We start from the raw sequence: 23349 nt of genomic DNA, 5'->3' as shown, positions 1-23349 counted from the left end.
TTGCAATTAAAATACAGTCTTAATGGAATTTAAATACATACATGTTATTGTATACAGCCATTTTTAATTATTAAACAAAATAATCTTAGCTCATCACCCCTGCTGTATTAACAATGGGATGCAATTATTTTTCTCATACCTCAACAATGTTTGTTATTTCAAACTGAAATACATGTAACAATTAAGGCTATCCAGTTAAAAGTTAAATATTTCTACTTTTTAACTATGCCTTAAGGAAATAAATGCATTAAAATTATACTGAGTACTTCAGATTATGTTCTTCCTTTCAGAAGAATGAGAAAGCAAAAACTACATAGATATTTTGACTAATAGCTCAGCGATTTTGTTACATAAAAATCTTTTAAGTGTTGATCAACTGGAAGTGGACAATGAAACTTTGATCTCACTGAGGTCAAGGAAACACTGCCATTGACTTCAGCAGAGCCCAAAAGGATTTGTAGTTGGAGGGCTCCCTTGTTGCTACCTGAATGAGACAACAATTCCTGTGAGCCTGCAAAGCAGGCTAACGAACAGTGCTGGCTCTCAGGACCACAGATGTCCAATTAAGCCTGCTCCCCTCTTTACACCAGTGTGTGAGTACAGGCAAATTGGATGCAGTGGCCTCATTAATAAAATATAAAATGAGAAAACAGAACATTGTTAAAAAATCCCTGATTCCTCTCCAGTTTCAGTTCAGGACCCTGCACAAATCTTTTTTCCCAGCAAGTAAAATGAGATTATGGCCTGTCAGGTGATTGAGGGCAGAGCTGGCATCAGGAGTTGTGCACCAGCTGAGGGGCCCGCTGCAGCCCCAGAGCATGATACTGCGCTACATGAGGCACATTCAGGCCTTAATGCAGCATCACAGACCCTCTCTGGGAAGAGGGAAAGAGGTGGGGGTGGTGGGGGAAGAGACAGAGGCACTGTGGCACATGAAAGAGCATGGGATGAGGTACAACATGGGAAAGACCCATGGAATTCAACAGGTCTGATCAGCTGTTCAACAAGTAAGTGCAGCAAGGACTATATGCTCTCTCTTCCCACCAAAGGGGATAAACCATGCTGAAGGTTTATTGCTCAAGGACAAAGGGTGACAGAAGCTCTAAAATCAACAGGGTTAGTAGTTCTTGCACCTTTTCAGCTTCTGTTTGAAGACAGCGATTGCATAATAGTTTTTAAATTTCACCAGGAAAATGGGGATTGGAATGATAATAGTTAACATGCCAAATACTGCAGCTAAGGCTGCCGTCACTTGGCCAACACTGGTGAGAGGAATGATGTCTCCATAGCCCACTGTAGTGAGCGTGATCAGAGCCCACCAGAAGCAGACGAAAATATCGGTGAAGTGCAGCTCCCCTGTGTAGGAAGGATTACTACAAAGCAACTCCCCATAGAAAAACAGAGAGCCAAAGAAAAGGGTCTCAAAGGCCAAAATCATCAGCAGGATGCAGATCTCTCGGAGGATAGACTTGAGGGTGTAGGACAGAACTCTGAGGATCAGTGGGGTTTCTATCAGCTTGGATATCTTCAGGAGTTTGAGGAGATAGACAATGCGAATAAAGCCCAGCCAAAGCCCCAAACTTGGCATTTTCTGAATCTGCCCATCCACAAAGAGTTCAATATAAACTGGGAAGAGGGAGAGGAAGTCAACCATGTTCAGGGGATTCTGGAAGAATTTCTTTTTGTCTGGGCAGACACAAAATCGCACAGAGAACTCAAAAGTAAACCAAAGGACACAGAAAAGCTCCAGATGAAGCAAGTAGGCAGCCTGGTGATAATAGGGTTCATGGTAGTTGTGGGCAACCTCAGAATGGCCAACAAAGGTGAAGTTAGCAGTGAAGAACTCAAATTGTGCCTTGGTCTCCTCACAGAATATGATGACAATCCCAATGATGAACAGCAGAGAAACAACAGCCAGGCACTGCAGAGGGAGGAAAGGGTACACATACCATCAGTCCAACAAACAGGTATCACATTACCTCATTGCTCCACCTCAAGCCCAGGATCCCCTCCACAGACACAGGATGATCTCAAACTAACATTTCTCAAATGCTCTGCTAAGAGTTGTTTTGCACAGATGTATATTTTTTCCTTCCAGGCTTAAAAAAACATATAGAAGATTAGGGTCAAGGAAAAAAAAAACACCTGAACTCCTCTGAGTTCGTAGGGAAGGGGAAACATGTCTGACAGCTGGGGTAACATGGACAGACTCACACTGAGGCCCTCTCCAGCACTAAATGTTGACTCCAGAAATGCTGGAACAGCAGAAAACATCCTCTGCAGTCTCCAACTTGCATTTGTTGTTCTGCATGCCTGACCTTTCAAAAAGGGGCTGGACATGCATTTTATGTAGGGACAAGGAAAAGGGGAGAAAAAAAGATTTATCTGTTAATGGGAAGACAGAGATTTTGAAATGCACTAAGGAACCATTTAGTTATATTTAGTCCAGGAACAAGTACTCAGTCCTAGCAAACGGAGCTGATGAGCGAGGAAAATAGGTGGTGCCTGGAAGGCAAGTACTGTTTAAAAAACAGCCACAAAATGAAGTTGAGAACTGAGAATTTTCTTTCATACCCACACACTAAAAATCAAGCAGAAATCAAGAATATGCAGATATAGTTTGACTATTAAGTAGCTTAGCCTCCAGTCCAAGAAAAGGGAAAGTAGGGGATATGATAGACAACACAAGCAAAGAAGAAACCTTGAGCTTCACCATCCTATAGGCTTCCAGTTCCTGGAGATGTCAGACACACGATTCACCAAACACTAGAGGATGTACCCTTAACTGCTGCTAGTTAGGAAGTCAGTAACTGAGCTCAGTCCTGACCCCTTAAGCTGTGACCCTATGCTTGAATAAATCGGGAATAACTTTAATGAAAACAACATCACTAGATTACTGTCCATCAGAAGAGGACAATCAATGTGCATGTTATCACATTTACCCATGTTTTGCTTTCAAAACCATTCACAGATACAATATTTGGACACGCTCCCAAGTACTTTGATGAATAATATCAAACCTCCAGGTTCTTCTTAAAGACACATTCATTTTGCTTATTTGTGTTGGGCAGAGATGGAAGGGAAAGTCAGATCATCCCCATGGTTTAGCTGGTGGTCCATGGATTGAACAAACATCTATTACTGCCTGCTACGGGAAGAGGTGAAGGACAGCTGAATGCCTTGTCCTGTGAAAGGGCTGGGACTTGCAGACTAACCTCACCTGCTACAGCCACAAGGAGGAAGAGGGACAGCTGGACATACACCCTCCCCACTTTTCATGCACATATGTAGCCCAACATGGTGCATTCACCAGGGAAACCACAGCTGTGAGACGCAGCCCCACAGCTGCTGAGAGAAAGCACACCTGCCTCTAAACCTCATGGTGAGTTTTCAGTTGTAAAACCTAGAAGACACCTCGAGGAATCAGTAATTCATTTCTACTGTCAAAGCATCAGTGAAGGAGAGTCAGGGTTCTGAGATAAATATTTTTTCAATCTGGACTCCAAACAAGCACAATGCTAAAAACTCATTAGCATCTTTCATGGACACATTCCAGTAATCCCAAAGGACATAGGCTGTGCACATCTCCAGGGATATTACCTTAGCACTGAAAGAGGAAAAGGGTTTTTCAAAGATAGACCAAATCTTCGGCTGCCACCTGGTTCTCCAGCTGAAATCCATTCTTTCTGTCTGGACTATGAGGCACTGGTCATCAGCCTGATCATTTTCATCCCAAATGTGAAACTCCTCTGGCTGCACCTCTTTGTTATTCAGCTTCAGCCAGCAGCAGGATGCTAGCTGTGTCTCATTTATTTCCCAGAATGCCAGCTCTTCTTCTAAGACTGACCTACAGGTATCCATGGGGCAGTGGAGATGTTTGGTCCTATAGTAGTTCAACACATAGCTGAAGATCTCAGCACTCCTATCAAAAAAGAACTCTTTGGTAGTGGGATTATAGTCATAGATGCTTGGGGCATGGGGCTCCGTGAGGCTGCACAGCTTGGTCCCTGGGAAGGTGCGGAGAGTGCTGCTGTATGTTTCATATCTGACTCCCCCAACATTCAGGATGATTTTTTCCTTGGAGTCTTCCATCTGTGAGCAGGGAGGCACAAGTCCTCATAGGCTTTTGTTTATCTTCAGTGAAAAAGAGAACATAGATTAAAAGAAGCAAAACAAGTAAAGTTCTGGAGCAGGAAGGTTTTCAAGGGTACCTCATTTCAGTGCCTTTAAAGCACATTTCATACCTGAAACTTGAATCTCCTATCAGGAGGAAGACCCCTCCGCCCTTACCCATCCTGTTCAGTGCCTGTTCCTAGTCTCCGTTCCCTAGCCATATGTCTGAGCACTTTTCAGGAGTTGCATCAAACAAAATGACAAACATCCGGTGTGCGTTGCTCTCTCTCTCAACCTCTCCCCACGGGGAGAGAACTTGCAGTCCAGAGTTTGTTTCACCAGGTTTGCTCATATATTGTAAATATCCGTTGCAATAAACTCATTTGAGGCAAAAGAAAGGTGATGGTTCTCATTCCCAGGATATTCACTCCACTGTCTCCCCCCTTCTGTACTCCCTCCCCAAGCAGTTTCTCGCAGAGAACTTCATGTGCCAAGGGGGTAGAACAGAGTCCCATTGAACCAAATCACATTCCCATTTGCAGGAAGCTGCTTCTCACCTGGAGTCTATCTACAAGATTCCTACACTAGAGGAAAACACAGAATAACATACTGCCTCCTCCCTTCAGGGCTGGCAGACACCTCAGAATAGCACCAAAACCTGCTGCCAAGGCCCCAGGCACTGGAAAGCATGTTCAGCTGCTTTTTTCCTGTAATACATCCCATGCTTTTCTCTCCAAAATCTAACACACCTGGAAGAAACTGATGCCATACTATATAATCATTCTTCCAGGAGGAGAGTGAGACCAAGTATCTCTGTAGGCCCGGGAGCATGGAGGACAGGTGCAGAATAGGGCAAGAAATGGTTGGGAAAGGGACTGGCACTCTCTCTCACCCATACGTATCCATTTCTGAGTGTTTGTACCTCTCCATTCCCCTTCCTTCCTACACATTTCCATCCAATCCTCTCTTAGCCCCTGCATTTCTAGTTCTGACCCTTCTCTTCTTGTCACAGAGCTTTTGCAAACCTGTATTTCCTTCCTGCCTGGACTCTCTTACCTAGTGCTCAGCATGCTGAGACCATGTACACAGGACCTCCAGTTGTCACTCTTCACTCCTGTGCAGCACAGGAGTCACAGGTCACTTCTGCAACAAAACTTTCCATCCAGGATCTGCAAGGAAACAAGTCCTGCCCCAGTGGAGACTCCCAGAAGTGAAGAACTACATACAGCACCTCATTCAGCTTCATCAGAAAAGGCTAGAAACTGCAGCTTAGTCATGGCACAAGAGAATTACTGCCCATCTGCCGTCCTGACTGTCCCAATACATGTGAGGCCTCATCCAGTTTTCCCTGAAGTCAGTGCTAATGTTCCACTAACTTCAGTGAGAGCAGGATTGGGCTTAAGGACAACAAGTATGCAGGCAATGCTTAGCATTTGCTGCACAGGAATACAAACAGATGGATTCTAAGCAGGTTAGATTAATTCAGTACTCAGCAAACCTGGAGCTGCATTATTGGTCTCTGCTTCCTAGCTGTTAAAAAAGCACAGTGTTTTTTGAGACCCCCAGATAAACTTGCTTTCATTTGCTTAGAATGTCAGATGCTTCTGTCTCGAACATACAAATCCCCATATGAAAAATGAGTCAAAAAGTGGTATTTCATATTCTTACCTTGGTGCTATTGCAGCAACTCCGCAACCAGAGGAAAGGAGGAGAGACTGGGAAGAACAGAGACAAATTCAGTGAAAACAGGATGTTCGGTGGCTAGTCGCCAAAGCTTAAGTCTCATAGATGCCAGAAAACAAAACCAGCCAATAGCACAGAAAAGATGCAGAGGCCCCTCTCTCCCTCCTGCTCTGCCCTATCAGCAGCCACTCTCCCAGCTCCAGGGAATTACACTCAAGCAAGGCAACTGCCAGGCCAGATGTGCTCCTGACTACTCTGCCACCTGCTGCTTTTCTAACAACCTCAAAGGGCCATGGTGTTTGGGAAATATGTGGAGTTCAAATGTCCTCGGATAACTAAATTTTTGAGCCACAGAAAGGCAGAGAGAGCATGGTCCTTTCTTGGCTGTGCTTTATTCAAGTTTAAGTTAAAAAATAACATAGAAAACAACATAAGAAAACAAGAAAACCCAAACTGACCTCCCACCTTCTTGTCACTCTCTCTCCTTTTTTGGTTTAAAGGGCTGTCTCCTCATTTCTGGATGCCCCGCAGCTAATCTTTTGCACTCACAGATTTTAAGTGTGATTTTGTCAGTGAATATTCCAGGAAGAAGGGTGGCATATACTTGTTGATCCCAGCCAAGAAATACGTGCTGTCACATGAGCTTTATGTGAAATTTCATTTCAGTTGACCTTCCAAGGCAGTTTCTAGGTATACCCTCTGTCCACTTTGAATTCCTTCCAAAAATATTAGTAAAAAAAATTTCCTTATTCACAAACAGAACAAGAATATCCAGGAAGGCTGTGGGGTTTTCTTTTCAGTGATACAAGTGAAAAGCAGGCTCACATCTCTTTAGAGGAAGCATTATCAGATAGCCCATCTGGCTGGATTATTCATTTTAATCCACTACCTGCATCAACCCTGACACACTGACATCTTTATTTTTGAAAAGACATTTTCCACTTGGGCCTTTTTAGCTAGATAGCAGTCTGGTTCTTAACTCTCCACTAGCATTTCACCTGCAGCTACAGGCAACCTCATCTACAGTAAGCATCTGGATTCCCAGTATAATACAGGGACACCACAGACAGTCCTGGTCTCTTCTCTCAGCCAACACCATAACAAGGCTGCAGAAACAGGTATGGTAAATTGCTGTCAATCTTCTGTGGGACTTGGAGGGCAACTAGCCGTCTTTGTCCGCCCACCTCCAACTCTGTATCGAGCAACCTCTTAGTTAGACACCACAAGCATGGCAAACAGCATGAGCAAAATTCCCCTTTGATCCAGACTGTGAAAGCATGTGAAGCATGTGAAATCTGTGCTGTTTCAGTCCTTGCTTTCTTCCATTTCTTTCTATAACAGGCATCAAACTCTTCACATCTTTCTCTCTCCAAAAAGAGTGAGAAATATCCCTTTAAATTTAATCTCTGCTATGTCTCCAAGGATCTGAAAGTAGGACCAGTTGATTTCATCAAGTTTGATAGCTCTCATTTGTTCCACGGCATTCCAGTATGTGCATTTTACAACCTTTGCGTTGCTGTTGATTTCTGAAACCCAAAAAGAATCTGGAAAGCAAAATGACGCATGGTGTTCCTATGCTCTGAATAAGACCCTTTGATTGCAGTAAACAGCTTGTGCTTTCAGATAATTTTTAAGCAAATGAAAAGTGCAACTCTGTTTCCAGAGAACAAGGCCCTACTCCAAGTTTTCTCCCTGCCTGGTATCTTCTGAGAATTCACTTTCACTGCATGACACTGCAGGAGTCTGGCAGCAAATATCAAATCTGTTCCCTCAACCTTGCACCTCTTGAGTAATGAAACTCTTGTTTCAGTTTGACCTACATTTATTAAGTCCAAGGAACAAGGGTTATAGCTGCAAAGAACTCTGCTGCATTTTTCAAAGATGATATTTTAACAGAACTCGTTCAGTTTTGCTGAAGACACTGGACATTTTCAACTGCTGATGACTAAATCCAGAAGACTGAGCTAACTTCTTATTTTCCAGTCCCACAATTTCTGTAGCATTTTGTTCCCATCATCTTTTGTTTTTAATAAAATAAATGTTTTGTACAGGGCAGAAGTTCTAGATTTTTCTCCCATGCACTCATAGTCAGATATGAATGGTCTGAACTATGTACTCAGACATACTGAGGTTAGTCTAAATTTGAGGTGGCTTCATTAACTGCATTTGTGCTAGAATAAAAGAGGAATTCTAACTTTCCAGTATAAAAATTTAAGAGAATATTCATAATAATCTGGTGAGGATGGTTAACAGTCTGGCAAATGAAATCTTGCCTTTGAATATCAGCAAAAAGCTTATGGTCTCCTAGAGTTCAGTCTTGGGGAAAGACAAAACCAATCTACGGGAGGGCCTGCAGCTGCTCATAACAAATCTCAACACTGGAGACAAGAGGCTGAAAGATACCACTGTCTGGCAGAAAAGTCCTTTGTATATTTGGAACAAGGATACCTATCAAGTTCTTCTGACATCAGACATCCATGAAGCAAAATGTGAGTTGCAATTGGCTCTCACTATCCTCTTCATGCTTAAAAACAGATATTAAGGCTTGAAAGGGTCAGCACTATTCAATACCTCTCTAGATGTGGACTGTACATATGCCGAAAAACAATACTGCTGCATGAACAGCGGAACTTGCACAGCCAACGTTCTTGCTTTTTCTTCAGATTAAGAAAAGACAGACAGACTTCACCTGTCTAGCTGGCATGCCAGTTGGCTGATTCCTTTAGAGAAAGGCAGACTGCTATTCTGACTTGTAGGATATTCTTCTGTAAAGCAATAAGCCATCCCAAAGTTTGACCTGCGTGGTGAAGCAGCTGAGACCACTACTTGAAATGGCTTCAGCAAGTTTTGACATTACCTACTCATCATAGGTTATGGCACACAGATCTTTCACCTTTTTTTCCCCCCATTACTTGGAAAAAAAGTTCAAAGCTGCCTGCTCCCCCTGCTGTTTATCCACTAATTTGGAGGTTTTTCAAGGCTGTAACATCAGCCAAAAAAAGTGAGCAAAGCATATGGCCAAATACACCATCTTGCATAAGGAAGAGATTACCCTGACAACTCCCTCCTTCATGCTCTGCCTAAAATAGTCTTAGGGTCTCACCTTTGTTGATCCATCCCAAGCTTTCACCATGAAGCTGGAGATAAAGAACTTCAAGTAATAGGTTGCAGGAAAGATTATTTCATTCACACAGACCGTTTCTGAGATGTGTCACATACTCCCCAGTTGTTTAACATAACTCACAAGCAATTAAAAATTGCTTCCCAAGGAGAACAAAACAAGGTTTGCAAGTTCATGCAACCACCCACATTAGCACTTCATGATGTGCCTCATGGAACTATCAGTTAGACTGCACTTCTGCAAAAGCTGGAGGGGGGGAGGCAAACAGAGATTAAAAATTCCTCTGCTATTGATACTGATGTTGCCCAGAACAGATCAAATGTAGGAAGGCCAATACGACCACTTTTAAGCACGCAGCTACCATGATATTCTCAAAACAGGCCTTGAAGAAAGCAGAACAGAATCAAATGCAACTCCCATCCACAAATCAAAACATAGGTACCTGAGGCTATCAACTTTTGGAGGTAATAAGAAGACATCATTTGAAAAGGGGTCAAACCACAAAGTATTTATTTTGATAAAAAGTCATAGATATAGCTACTATCCCAGCAACATGCATTCTTCAAGCTCACTGGAGTTTATCTAAACTGATACTCATTTTCTAGATAAACTGCCTGGGCTGAAACCACTCCAGTGTAAGGAGTGCATGAATAAGCTAAAATCAGAATAACACCTTGCATTTCTTTTGTGCCTTCCTTTTCTGAATGTCAGGCAAGTCCTCTCATGCATTATTGGATGTTCTTCCTCAAACAGAGGACATGTAAGAAGCTGAGGCAGTGACTGCAAAATTAATTTGCTCCAGGTCATAAAGCCAGAGGCCTACTGTTTCATTCAGCAACAAAATCAATATCCGTCTTTCCATCAGCTAGAAAAAGATATATGAAGTTGCATTCAGACAGAAGGCTGTATTCTCACACTTCACACACACAAACACAGATTTTTTTTTTTTAATCTCTACAGAGGCAGAAGATCTCTCTTCTTAATTCTCTGCACAGCATGGTTTTGTGTTTGTGGATAATGTAACCTAAATATACAATAAAGCTATTATTTTCTTACTATTTTTCAGTTTCTTTATAGATAAAAATTACAGATGCAGCTACTTTCTAGTCTAATCTATCAAATACATTTAGAGAGAAGAAATAAAGCAGCAAACAATCAAGAATTACTGAATAACAGTGTTCCACATAAAATGGTACAGTGCAGAGTTTCACATTGGTGCAGCTATAAAATCAGAGCTTTGGTTAAAGAACAGAGTTGAGAGAATTACAATTCTCCCCTTATTTGGAAAAATCTGTGCATTTGTAGCCCATCTGTACAATGGTGATTTTGACCTCTGGGTGTGCTGGACAATGAGATGAAACTTAAGAAAACAAAGTGTTAGATTAAAAGGGAAACCTCAGAAAGGACTTAAAATACTTACCAATAAACATTGCTGCAGCATCTCTCATCACTACATCTGGACCTTGAAGATAGCCTAGGGCTTGTGACAGGAACTGGGAGTTATGATTATAGTTATTTTGCAGCTAGAAAAAGAAAAGAAAGATGAAACATGCAACGTGAATGGCATGATCACTGCATGTCTGAGAGCGTGGGGAATTGAAATGGTACAGTTAAGATTTGGAAATGCATGGAAGATGCCACATTAGCCTCTGTCAGAACATACCCTCTCATTCCCCAGGATTTAATTTCTATTTAAAAATAAAGGGTCTAAACCCTCAAAGTCTGCAAAGAGGAAGGAATTGCAGTTACCTCTATGCTACCAGCTCTTTTATTGTTATATCATAAAGCAAACTACAGAGTTACCCTACCGTACTTTCCAAGACAAATGGCATGGCCTCCATTATGTTGTTCCATACCAGCTTGTGGATCACTGTTTTATGTTATGTCACTTTGTGAACAGTGCACAATGGAAGAGAGTTAACTTGCATTTCTGCAGAAAAAAAATGTGATGAATAAATTAGGTAATCTCTTTCTTTGATTTCTCAGTTAGAGCTTTCCTGTGATTCTCCTTTTTCCAAATAAGAAATATAATCTAGGCAGGAACTTGACAAAGATTTTTAGGAACTCAAGTAAGGCAGAATAGAAGGTTATTTACAGTGGCCAAATGGAAAAGGCCAAAGTGAGCAGAAGCCGCTGTCAACTTACACTTACTGTATGGGCACTTACAGACAGACACAAGGACACTGTTGTTGGCTTGCACTCCAAATATTTGGACTGACTTGACTGTGGGCCTGCTGAAGTAACCAGCTCTTTGAAAACAAGCAACCAAGCCTCCTTCAAAGCAGAGCCCTTTCCTTCCACATCATCTCCTGGTGTCTGTGGCAATGGGCTACACCACAGAGAAGTAAGTACAAAGGAGGTGATATGCACAGCATCCCACAGGGAGTCAGAGAACACAAATAAAGCAACTTCAGCATCTACCATTAGCACAGAATCACAATCATCCAACAAGATGGAAGAGCAGAAGGGCAATGCTGTTGATGACTTCTGTCTACATGGTCTTTTTTTCCTGGATTCTTCATCCCACACATTAGCTATTCAAAAAGAGAAATAACAACTGTGCGAATACTCTCCTTTCCTGGGAATGATACACAGGGAAGACTAAAACCTGTTGAATGCCACATCAGATCACAGGACAGAACAAGTCTGTAGAGTAAGTCCACCACTTATTTGCTGACACAATTTTACCACAGCTGATCAGAGCCCAGGAACTTCCACAGGCCACCCTCTCAACACAAGAAGCAAGGATTCTTGTGCTGGGAAATCTCTCCTCAAATTAAATGGCAGCAAAAATAGGTGCAGTTGAAAGCAGCAGCAGAGAGGGGACAGGGTGAATGAGCCATCCTATTGCAAGTATTTCCTGGAAGATGTGTGGCAGTATAAGTAAGGAGGTGGCTCAAAAGAGAGAATTGCATGGGAAACACAGAAAGCAAAGAAGGTACAAGTATTTGCTCTGGATTCTAAGTCCTACATCACCAAAGAATGGGTGAGTGTTGACAGGGATGTCAACTGAGATGGGACCAGTGCCCTGCCTATGCAGGATATGATCCCTGGTATTTTGCACATGGCAGCTACAAAGCTCTCTTCCTCAGACTCGTAGAAGAAATCCACTATTCTGGACAGCTGGGTAGGCAAAAGATGCACCTTTATGAATAAAGAAAGCCTCTTGTGAAAAGATGTCACCAGTGAACCTGTGCCATTTCTCAGTCCCTCCCTGTCCCCACCAGGAGCTTTGAGAGTTGAACATTCATAACCCCTTTCATCAGACTCTTCACTTCTCCTCAGGTTAACCCACTCCCTGCATCACACCCAAAACCAGGTGCTCAATCCTTGGAAACAAGAGTCAGACCATGTCTCACAATTTGCTAAGTGCATCACTACCTAATTTGCCACGCATAAAGCAAAGGCAAGGTTTGTTTGGGGTTCTCTGCAACTTTCAGTAGTCTAGACCACTCATCTTTCCTGACTAAAACACCAGGCTCTGCAGGGCCCTCATCACCTTCACAAAGGAAGTTTTGGTCCATGCTCTGCTTTCAGATGGGCTTCATGGTCCAAAATGACAAGCAGCTTAGAGATTAGAGGACTGTGGAGGAACTGGAAGGAGACAGATTTACAAAATGAAGAGTAACAGAGATATTCCGTTTGTGTTAGTTCCCTAGGAAGATTTGTTGTCTCTAACAAATTTATTTACGTGCAAAAGATGGGGGCACATTAGTGGCTATCTCCTCCTGAGACCCTTGAGTTACTGCAGGCTGGAAGTAATGCACATCTAAACCCTGAGCTATCTGGGGAACTGAAAATCACAGCTGATGTTGAGTCAATTGAAGTGGGATCTGTTTATGGAGCGCTTTTCAGAAAAAAAGAAGAGTCAAACCTCAGAGAAGAGGAGTTGAGAATACCAAGCTCTGGTGGCAAACCACCACCTCTCCCAATTCAGAATAAGTGAGCCCAGAAGAACAAGCCACTGAGCTCTGCACATACACTTTTTTCATTCTCTATAGCAAATGCTGCCACTAACTGGCAATAAATCTGCTCAAATGGACATGATGGTTCCCATCCTTCCCCAGCCTACACCGAGGGACATGTCTAATGTCCACACGTGCCTTTTAACAAGTTATTCTCACCTCAACAAAAGATAATTGCAATAATTCTCATCTGTTTATCATTTTCATTCATGAGGAGGACATCTATTTCTTTAAAAAGACCGTGTACTCATAACGCAAACTATACAATTCACTGCAGACCAAAGCACAAAGCAGCTGTACTGTAATTAGAATTTTAATGTATTAGCACATGACACTGTGTCTAAGGAAAAATATCTAAAGAGTTCCCTATCTGCCTATTTGAATGGCAAGCATTTAAATTCATTTTCATAAGTGCCTACTTTTATGTGTTACACAAGCTTGGAGAAGGCAAGGCAGCGCTTTCAGGAAGGTACCATCTGAAAGAAAATATTAACAAACAGAAATATCCCTTCCATAATCTCACCTATAAAGCATATTTATCATAGTAATACGGGAACTATCTGCAGATAGAAGGATTGGATTTCAATTGATGTTCTGCCGTGGTTCAACTCTTCTTCATCCACTTTTTTTCCTAAGTTCTTACTTATCCCTGTAACAGAAATTCAAAACAAGCTTCTTCCTGTTTTCTTTTGTTATCATTCTCATTCCTTTAGAAATGATTAAATTTAAGTGACATCTAATATGATTTGATCCAGATCAAACACCAAGCTGCTTGTAGGGCTGAGAAGAGAAATTACATCTCACTCTTAATACTCTATATTTTCCACTGGGCCTCTCCCAAGTAATGAGGCCATGTATTGCTGTTTGTTTTTCAGCTGTTGCCTACAGCATTTCTTCTTTTAGGCAAAGGAGGACACTACTTTAGATGCACAAGATGTAACAACTCCACTCCTGCACAGCTACAACATGCTGAGAGCTCTGAGGGTTTTTGTCAAAGAAACAAACCCAGCTTCATCAGGAAAATTCATTGGTCATGAAGTTCAGTCATTCTGCATTCACTGTAATTTGCAGAAATCAGAGTAGCCTCCAAGAGAAAAGCCTCTTACACAGGGATGAGGAGATAAGCTCAAAGGAAATGGAGATATTTTCCACTGGTAAATGGAGAGAGGTTTCTGTGTCTTTACATACACTCCTGCTTCACCGTAGCGTAGAAACATCATTTCCACAGTATGGTGCCAAACACTGCAGAACATAATTAGTTCTACTACTACATGCCCCAGGTGACTAAACTCCTCCAAGGGCTAACATAAAAAAAAAGAAAAATGAGGGAAAGAATTATCAGCTTAAGTTCACAGCAAATCCCTCTGAGACAAGATGTCTGTACAGCCTGGCGCTGCACCATCATATTTTGGCACTTGTTTTTGTTGGCTCTATCCTTTTTGAAAGGCAGGTCCCTGTTCAGGCCTCAGTGCAGCCACCTCCCAGGCAAGTGCAATGATCATGAGAGGTTCAACAGATGAATCATGATTCTGCTACAATACCATCTTGCAGAAGAGGACATTCCCTCCTCTTCAATCCAACAGACCTTTCATTGTCCAACCTTAACTGCTCTCACAGAGCACTGCAGTGTAGAGAGGTAAGTATGTCCACCAGCTAGACACTTAGCTGCCAGCATTCAACCTACCTGTCTTTTGCAGAGCTAAATCCATCTAATGAACTCCAATATGTAAAAGGGTATGCACAAAAATCCCATTCTGCCAGGCCTCAGATTGCTCACATCAAAACAAAGCTGCTCCAACATGAATTTCAGTTGATGTGCAGTTGTGCTCCATGCCTTCTCACAATCATGGTCTGCTTTTAAGACTAGCCAGAGTTCCACAAACTGTATGGATAACAGAAGAACTCTCAGTAAGACAGGAACACACTGAGAAGGGATGTCTAAAAATATATAATTCCATGTCTTCACCTCAATGCAAACTACACTGACTGTATTCAGGCTGTGCTGCTATAGGTTTAAATCTCACCTATACGTCTGACTGTACACACCAGCTTGTCTGAGGGAATGCAGCGGAGCCCTTACCCCCACCTTCGCACACGATTTCTCCATCCATCCTCCTCTACCCACCCTGCATACCTCCAGAGTTTTGAAGCTCCTTATAACTTGGGCTTTCAAACAGAAAACCTTGTAGCATCTCACCAAGTGCCTTCAAAGTTTGAAGGTACTGATTCTGAATTATAGGAAAAATCAGAGGAAGAATCCCATAGCCCAGACCTAGCTGTTACTTAGTCGAACAAATGATTAGCTGCAAAGCAGGCAAGGACACTGTCCAAATCTAATAGAAAGCTCTCTGGTTCAGATGATCCCTTTCCCTACTAATCCAGGTGAACTGCTAGCTGGCTGCTCCTTTGGTCATTATAAAATCTCATGAGAAAGCCTGAGTAATAGCTGAAGAGTGTTAGTGCTCCCAAGACTGTTGCCAAGTCATACCCAAGAGGAGAGGAAGGGACTCGCTAATTATGTCCGAAAAACTAGCCTCCAGTGGGACAACAATCAACTCTTGCAGACTCCTTCCAGACACAACCGATCAGCATTTTGGGCCCAGATTCTCTGCAGATTATCTACAATAAATGTTCACATTCCCCATGCAACCATCAGAAGTTTTGACAAAGAACACAGGAGAGCATCATTGCTGCTCAATGTCTACAAAGTACCACTTCTTTTAGTGCTGAACTCTTTCGAGCTTCTGACTAGTGACTGCAGTCAGGAAGATGACTCCCTTTTCCCCATGGGGCCAAAGAATTCTAGAACAGAGAAGGGAATATTTCAGTGCTTTACATCTCTACAGGGTACCCCCAGAGTATTCCAGCATTACCTTGGCAACAAGGGTACCCCAAGCCTGTTCTTGTAAGGCAGCTAGTGAGGTCAGAGAGAATACATTCCTGAAAGTAGCACTGAGAAGTTCTGATTTGTCTTTTATGTTGAGAGTAGCTTTAGCTGGCTGAAAAAAGGAGAGAAGTACATGTTCAGTTTTGCAGAGCTGAGGTGAAGCTAAATTTGTCAGACAAGTGAGTTTACTTGGTTTGTCAAACCAAGTAAAAGAGGTACACTTCTGTGAGAGGTACCTGGAGGACACAGGGTCAAAGGTTAAACACTGGAAGGAGAGGGGACAAACAACAGATCTGTGAGATGTCATACCTCAGAGCTCTGATTTAGAGCATCACTTCCTGTCACGCTGCTGTGGACAGTGAAGTCAACAGCTCCTGGGTGACAATCTCCTATAAATAGCAAAGGAGACCTACATAAGCTATCAGCACTCACTGCAATCCTCACCCTCCCCAGCTCATCACGGCACTCAGTGTTCTGACTGGTTCTGCTTCTTCCTCAGAGGCATCTCCTTTAACACTTGTGAGTAGCATTACTTGCTTTCAGGCCCACCACCAATTCTTGCTTCTGCTGCAGCATAAACTCCTTTGGATTGTGTCCCTTGGGGACAGCCTTCAGGAGCAGCTCAGAAGACTTCAGCAAACTTTACTTTAATGGTGTATTCTAAACCCTCCTCAAAAACAGGAATTTAAAGTCAAACTTTAATTCAGAAGGGACTTCCAGCTAAATAAAAAGTTCAGTTACATCACCAATGTATTTAGGTTTTAGGAATTTTATTAAAATCAGTAGAAGGGAATTAGACTTGTTTGCTTAATTTGGATAGAACTGTATGTGAATAATTTAATCTCAGACATAGAAGACATCTTTTTATTAATTAGGGAATAAGCTAATAAACTTTATGATGTGCTACAACTGGATTATTTTCAAACTAATGAAGTTGTATTGACACTGTTATCTGATAAGATACTTTCTGAAGGCAAGCTGTTCTGACTTCACATTGTGAAATCTTCTAGTCAAATTCAGTAAAGATAGCATTATAAGGCCTGAAAATAGGATGAAGTCAATGCAAAGTAAGCAATTTTTTAACCAACAGAATAAATAAACCTCAGATTAATATAGGGTCTGTTACTGAATTCATAAGCTGGCATATCTAGAAATTAAAATGATTTTTAAGACTGTTCTTTGAAGCTGTTTTCCCAAGATAACATTCATCCTAATTCTCCCAACCAGGCTAACTGAGACACTGAAAAAAACAAGCAGGAACTGTACTGTCATCCATAATCCAAGTTTGTATTTTTATTATTTTAAGCCTTTCTTTATAACTGTGTTTCCAGTTTTGTAATTAAAATCTTAACCCACCATTTTGCAAGAATAAAGCCTGATATTTTCATTTTAAGTTTGCCTAGCATTTAAAGCAAATTCAAGTAACTTGGCAAATGTCAGACACATCATTTCTTTTTCAACAATAAGTCTAAATGAAGTGATGTTGCAGACAATTCCTTAGAGTTATTTGCAGCCCAAGAAGCATTTAGGATCTTAAGAGCTGGAGTATGTATTCTGCCAAAACCACTCTGGGTCTGTAACATCTACTGCCAACTCAAAAAGCAATCCGTGTTAACAAGCACCAGCAGACATCTCTCTAAAGGGAGAAAAACAACAGAACGAATACACAACTTTGTGAAATACCCCAAGGATAAAATCCACACACAGGCATTTATACTAACAAAATTTGCAATTTTGTGTATTATTATATATAAAATGTAATTATAAAGCACTTTTCCTTCCAGGGAATATCAGACATAACAAATTAAATTAAATTCCTCCTTAGAATGTGAATCAAATAAAACCAAGAGCCATAGAAATTTACTTTCCTGTCAGAACTCATTGGCAACTGCTTGCTGCCTGCCGATTCAACTACTTATCTAGATATAAAGACCTAACAGCACACCATACCAGAGGGCTCCAATGGAAACAGCCAGTCATGCTGGCAGTGATCTTGCCTGCTGCAGAAAAGGACACGTGGCTGTAACGCTGGTTGAGCGTTCAGTTCACCTATCTCAATTTTAAATTCAATACAGAGTGCTGAAAGAAAAGACAGAATACACACTATAACCTTCATTTTCTACACAGCAATTCCCAGTCCACTTGCACAAGACATCACCTGATAATTCAGGCAAGAATAACAATACTACAGCAACTGGACATAAGTAACTCTAGCACAGGCATTCAGACAGACAGTCATCAGTTGCCAGGTAACAGCATCCTAACCTTGGGACATATTTTGCCAATGACATTTTTTGAGGTAATGCAAAGACTTCTAGCTCCATTTAATGCCAGAACTTTGTGAACTGAGACGTCTTCATTCAATCCCTCTGGGAGAAAACAGTTACTACTTCACTAATAACCCAGCTGAATATGAGGCAATATCATAATTTAACAGAGGAATTTTAGAAGGAAAAATACTCATCACTCTAGCTGAGTTGCAGTCTAACATTGCACTCAATACATGTTAAAAATACTGATGGAAGCTGAACTGCGAGATTTAAAAAAAAATGAACTGAGAAAGTTATAAGCATTTTTATCTATAACAAGAAAAAATAAGAAACAGTCCTCTACGTACAGAACTGTGTTAGTGTATCACTGGTGCTTCCTCTTTCAATAAGTGCATTTGTAAAACTACTTTTGTGTAAGAACTTTTTTGGATGAATGACAATACAAAGGGATCTCGAAATACCTCCACATCTCTTAAGTTTTATTTTTTAAACTTGCACTTCTGAGCCTTGTTACAGATGTTTTTCATTTACATAAAGATGCCTTACTCAAATGCCACCGGATGCTGCCAGTAACACTGAAGTTCAACCTTTTTCCCAATACACAATGCAAGATCCCAATGCAAGTGAAAGATATCCAACAGTCAACCTAGTCTGACCAGTTCTTCATACTGCCACACTTTACTTAAGAGAAATGGCAGCCTTGCCCATGACAGAGCGCTCACCTTCTGTATCCAGAATGTAACATTACTATTTTACCTGACGAAGTTCTGTGCAAGACTTCTCCTGGGCAGTTAGAGTGTTTCAAAGTTCTCCAGCACCCTGAAGGTACCTCCAGATGCCAAAGAGGCTACAAGGCCTACTACAAAAGCAATAACATGGAAATAACTGTGGTTTTATTAAACCATGTCATTCTCCAACATATTTAATGAATGCATATGTGAGAAGGAAGGCTGCAACACAGATGGGCAGAAACCCTTAGTTTTATATTCCCCATCCTTTCACTGTTTCATTTGAAAGATTTTCTTTTCTGTTATCTGAATCACTCAAATAAGTCACTTCAAAACACAGTCCTCATTGGTCCCTTTCCATTCACATCTCCATTCAGTCGTACCACCTACCTCACTCCACAAACACCTTTTGTCACCTCAGGATCAGCCAGCCACTGTTGACTTCAAATATACATCTCCGAAAAGACTTTGAAGACTTCTAATACACCACAGTAGCTCAGCATGAAACACAGTAGTAGCTTTCCCTCACCTCACTGTTCTCTGATTTGTGCTAAGAAGCCTCCAGAAGAGAACAGAGGTTTTCTGAGATGAGGTCATCAGAATCATCATCAGAAGTACACAGGATGGCTCCAAAATATTGGTAAAGAAAGTCTTTGAGAAGAAAAAAACAGTTATCAACAGAGAATCAAACTCACTGGAGCCAACAGGTACAGGCAAACAGGGAAATGCCTCAGGGATAGCCACCTCATCTTGGATTAAGGAATTGTACACTGCTCTGGATTTCATCTGAAAAAGTCTGAGGTAAGGAAAAGGAATACCAGGTTACAGGTGTAGGATGCTGAGGAGATAAGAACTTAAAACATTGAGATTCAGGAAAATCAGGCAAAAGAAATCAGTGAATTCATTTAACAAGGGTAAGCGTTTTCAATTCCATACTGATGTAAGAGAGAAGAGTATACAGATTCGATAGATAATGGAGATAGGGAAGGGTGCACAGTCATTGGGTAGTGCTTAGGTTAATCTATTCGCATTCATCAATCAAAGTACTTGGATGCACTACCAGAGGGCTGTGTCATGTCCCTAAAGAGCCAGATCTCCACTGCCACAGAGGGCATAATACAAATCAGTAATACAACACTACAAATCATAACTGCATCTCAGCATTGCAAGGTATCACAGAAGGCCGACAAGAGCAGAGCAAATCCCAGAAATGCGGTTAAAAGAAATACTGGAAACGTTTGTCCTAACTCTTCCCTCATAATGAGTAGAAATGGAAACAGAAAGGTTACTGTTTTCTCAAGTTATTAATTTATTCTCATAAAAGCATATCAATTCTCCACCCTTGCCTTCTCTGATACAAAGTTGGATACAAGAGCACACAATGTCAAGCTTAAGGATAATCCTTTCTGATCATAGCATGAAAGGACAGAAAAGAGCTGAACAAAAGGAAAGAGTTTAGCAGTAGGAATTTAGGGAAAGTTGCCAGTAAACCCTACATCAACAATGCAATATGCCAGTCATGAAAACTAATCAGAATGCAGACAGGCAAATCACACTATGAGATTTCAGTTTCTTCAAATTTCTTTATAGGAGGGAATTCTGGATGAATTCAGTGCTCCACTGACATTCTGCTACCTCCTATGACTGGCCATGTTGTACTCTGTGCATGCATAGCAAAATAGGTCAGCAATACATTATGGATTATCCAACTTGAGGAGAAAAGGAGTAAATAAATTACCTCCTCTAAAAACTCATTTTAAAATTGGTGGTAATCTCTCATGTATGTCATTTTTGTAATTTCACCCTTGGGTATCGAGCAGCATGCTTGTCCTTCAACAGCTGCCAACAGAACTGGCAGACTAATCAGCTGGACAGGGTAAAAACATTCACAATTGTCCTCAGATGTCACATAACACCACAAGTGACCTAGTCATACCCAAAGAACACTGCTCCAGTCAGAAAGATGAAGGGTTTGGATCCAAAAGGAACACATAGGAGCAGCTGATTCTCTCAGAAAGGAAGAAACAGGCTTCCTTCCTAGCAGAGAATCTTCCTTCCAAACTTCCATCTGCTGTATGTCAGAAGGCCCTTGGCTGAAATGAATTCCATAGAGGTCTTACAGAAATAACCACTTACTTACCTGAAACACATCATCATAGTTCTCTCCTAGATGAAGTGGTAATGAGCGCAGGTTGTTGATGGCTGCATCTGTGCAGTGTCTTTGTCTACAACCTTCTGTAGATCTTTCACCCCACACATTAGATTTCTGATACAAGAAATGGCATATGAGCAGACTTTGTCCTTCCATGGGGATGACACATGGGGAGGTACAATGCCACGCAGGAACAACAGCCCTAATGAATACGGACAGTAAATCAGCCATTTGTTCGCAGATTAGGCTCGAGAAAGCCATAAAGACAGTCAACTACAAATATGTGGGTTATAAACATAACCCTATCATGCTCAGTACCAATGAGAATTAAGAACTTGCTCCCACTTCCACCATCTCTTTTGGGCACTTCCTCAGACAATTTCGGGCAACTTTTGGGCTTAACATCCTCGGACAGGATGACAGAAAGATCAGAAGTTACATTCTTGAGTAATGCTGAAAAGAGTTTCAACTGTGAAGGGTCAAAATGGGGAACTCTACAGAACCGTAGTGTATGGCAATCCCCACATAAATGGCTTAGTAGGGGAATCAGACAAGGATTATGGAGTGAGCAGCATCTTTCACATCAAACAACATGAGTTGTATACATGCTTTGTTCTCCCTCACCACCATTCTTACCTACTGTTTGGTTCTCTTGGCATGGTTCTGTCTAAACAGCTCCTAGCTCAGTGCCTAGGTAGAAGTCTTACCTCTCAGGCTCCCTGCAGAACTCGTTGAAGCTCAGGGAAAAAGCCTTAAAGAAAAGGATTCACACATACCCTTGCTTCTCTTTGCCTTTCTTACTCATACTAAAGTGCTCAGTGTACTAGACAGAGCTGGCTGAACATTTTTAGAATTAGCTTTCCACTCTACTGACTTTTTCAAGAAACCCATCTTCTTGTTACAGAATAACCAATCTATCAAATTGCCAACCAAACTGGAAGACTACTGGTCAAGTTACAGCAATATTACAGCAATATTAACTGTACACTCCATAACCTGATGGCACATAACATATAAGAAATTCACCTGCAGGTGAATATATCAATACAAACACAGCCAGTGAGATTAGCTACCTAAAGAGTTCAGAATTTCAAAATATTTAGGATTTCTATGCCATGGGAAGCTGGACAAAAATACTTTCCATTGAAGTTTCTTATTTCATTTAGAGTAAAAAAATTAGTTTTGCATTTGAGTAGTCCCACAACAGCCCTCATTACTTGATTCAGTGTGAAGTAAAAAAGCAGTCAACTAAAGTGTAATTTAGAACAGATGCATGACAGCTTAATCCAGCACTGCAGCTGAACCAGGCAGACCCACCTGTTGCACTTGCTTATTCCCATCTTTGTGAGCCTTTTCTTCCTCCACCCTCTTTTGTGCTGGTACAAGCATTTGTATGTCCCATAGTGAACTACATCAGGGAACTGACCCAAATCAAAGGTTCAAACTAATCTAGAAAAGGAAGGGGGGAGGGGCAGCATTTTTAATCCAGTTCTGCTTTAAAGCAACTTTGAAAAAATGGCATTAAGCAGAGCCTTGGGAGTTTGACCCAAGGCTGCAGTCCAGTCCCTTCTCCCCCAAATGATCTCTTTAGGTGCCAGAGATAATACCAGAACCCGCAGGCACAGCTTTTCTACTGGCAAAGCCAGTGTAAACAACTTCTGCAGACGTCCAGCTCCAGCGCTTATTTCTAATCCTGCGTTGCAGTTCTAAGTTCCCTCTTATCTACAACACAGGTGTGTTCTGGGGATCATGCAAACAGATCAGTGAAAAGGGGAGTTAAACAAAAACCCTCCTAAAAAAAAGGATGACTTATAACCTGGATCATTTTATTGATGCAGTTTATTGCAAAATCCTGCAGAAATGGAGCATTTTGCAAGAAAATGAAGAGAAGGTCAGTTAATTCTGCTGCAAGAACAGACACAGCTGCAAAGTCAGAAATACATAAGGCATCCATATGGCGCGCTCTGCTCTAGCCAGGACAGCTGCCTTCTCTCTCCCTTTAGGGCCAAGGTGGGCTCTACCTTCCCAACACTGCTGAGCTCAGTGGGGTCCTGCAGATACAGCACAAAGTCCCATGTTATCCCTTGGCAAACATTTGCCCGGGCCTCCATGTCATGCACCCCCTCCGACTCCACCATCCTGCCCTGAAACCCTCCAGCTGCCCCTCCTCAACCCACTCCCTTCTCCTTAGCTCCAGCCGCACCTCACCACCCCTCAGCAACACGTGGCTGAACGCCTCTGCCCTGCACCTCCCTCAAAACACTCAAGCCCCTTCCAGCTACAGACCACAGCACATCGCTGGAGGAGGCCCCGCGCCTGGAAGCGAGGCCTAGCGCCCTCACGCAGGCCCTCCCACCCCGACGTGGCCGGAGGCCCCCGACGGGCCCAGCCGCAGCGACGCGGGACACAGCCCGCAAACGACGCTCCCAC

The 23349-nt window shown here is 41.9% G+C and overlaps 1 protein-coding gene across 4 annotated transcripts; it reads right to left on the bottom strand.

The window, feature by feature from the left end:
• Positions 1-23349, bottom strand: LOC106493769 (voltage-gated potassium channel KCNC1-like). Of its 4 annotated transcripts, XM_067304153.1 has the most exons (12): positions 23206-23349; positions 22237-22368; positions 20908-21121; positions 19297-19418; positions 17720-17848; positions 16079-16158; positions 15756-15881; positions 10338-10440; positions 5782-5828; positions 5170-5282; positions 3601-4134; positions 1-1921 (listed from the first exon to the last, which is right to left on the bottom strand). In XM_067304153.1, exons 11-12 carry the CDS (start codon positions 4090-4092, stop codon positions 1118-1120), a joined length of 1296 nt encoding a protein of 431 aa, XP_067160254.1. In that variant the 5' UTR covers positions 4093-4134; positions 5170-5282; positions 5782-5828; positions 10338-10440; positions 15756-15881; positions 16079-16158; positions 17720-17848; positions 19297-19418; positions 20908-21121; positions 22237-22368; positions 23206-23349; the 3' UTR covers positions 1-1117. The 4 variants fall into 4 exon arrangements, with proteins under 4 accessions (XP_067160254.1, XP_067160255.1, XP_067160256.1 ...); XM_067304154.1 differs by lacking the exons at positions 15756-15881; positions 16079-16158; positions 17720-17848 and adding an exon at positions 10726-10847; XM_067304155.1 differs by lacking the exons at positions 15756-15881; positions 16079-16158; positions 17720-17848.

The sequence above is a fragment of the Apteryx mantelli genome, chromosome 13 (assembly GCF_036417845.1).
Source record: "Apteryx mantelli isolate bAptMan1 chromosome 13, bAptMan1.hap1, whole genome shotgun sequence".
Lineage (NCBI taxonomy): Eukaryota > Metazoa > Chordata > Aves > Apterygiformes > Apterygidae > Apteryx > Apteryx mantelli.
The sequence above is the reverse complement of the archived record's forward strand: the minus strand, read 5'-3'. Positions and strand labels throughout refer to the sequence as shown.

Coding starts and splice junctions, on each gene's coding strand:
- LOC106493769 (XM_067304153.1), bottom strand. CDS start 4,092: ATGGAAGACTCCAAGGAAAAAATCATCCTGAATGTTGGGGGAGTCAGA. Junction 1,922..3,600: donor TTTCCTCTTTCAGTGCTAAG/GTAATATCCCTG, acceptor CTCCCTCTGCAG/TGCCTGGCTGTTGTTTCTCT.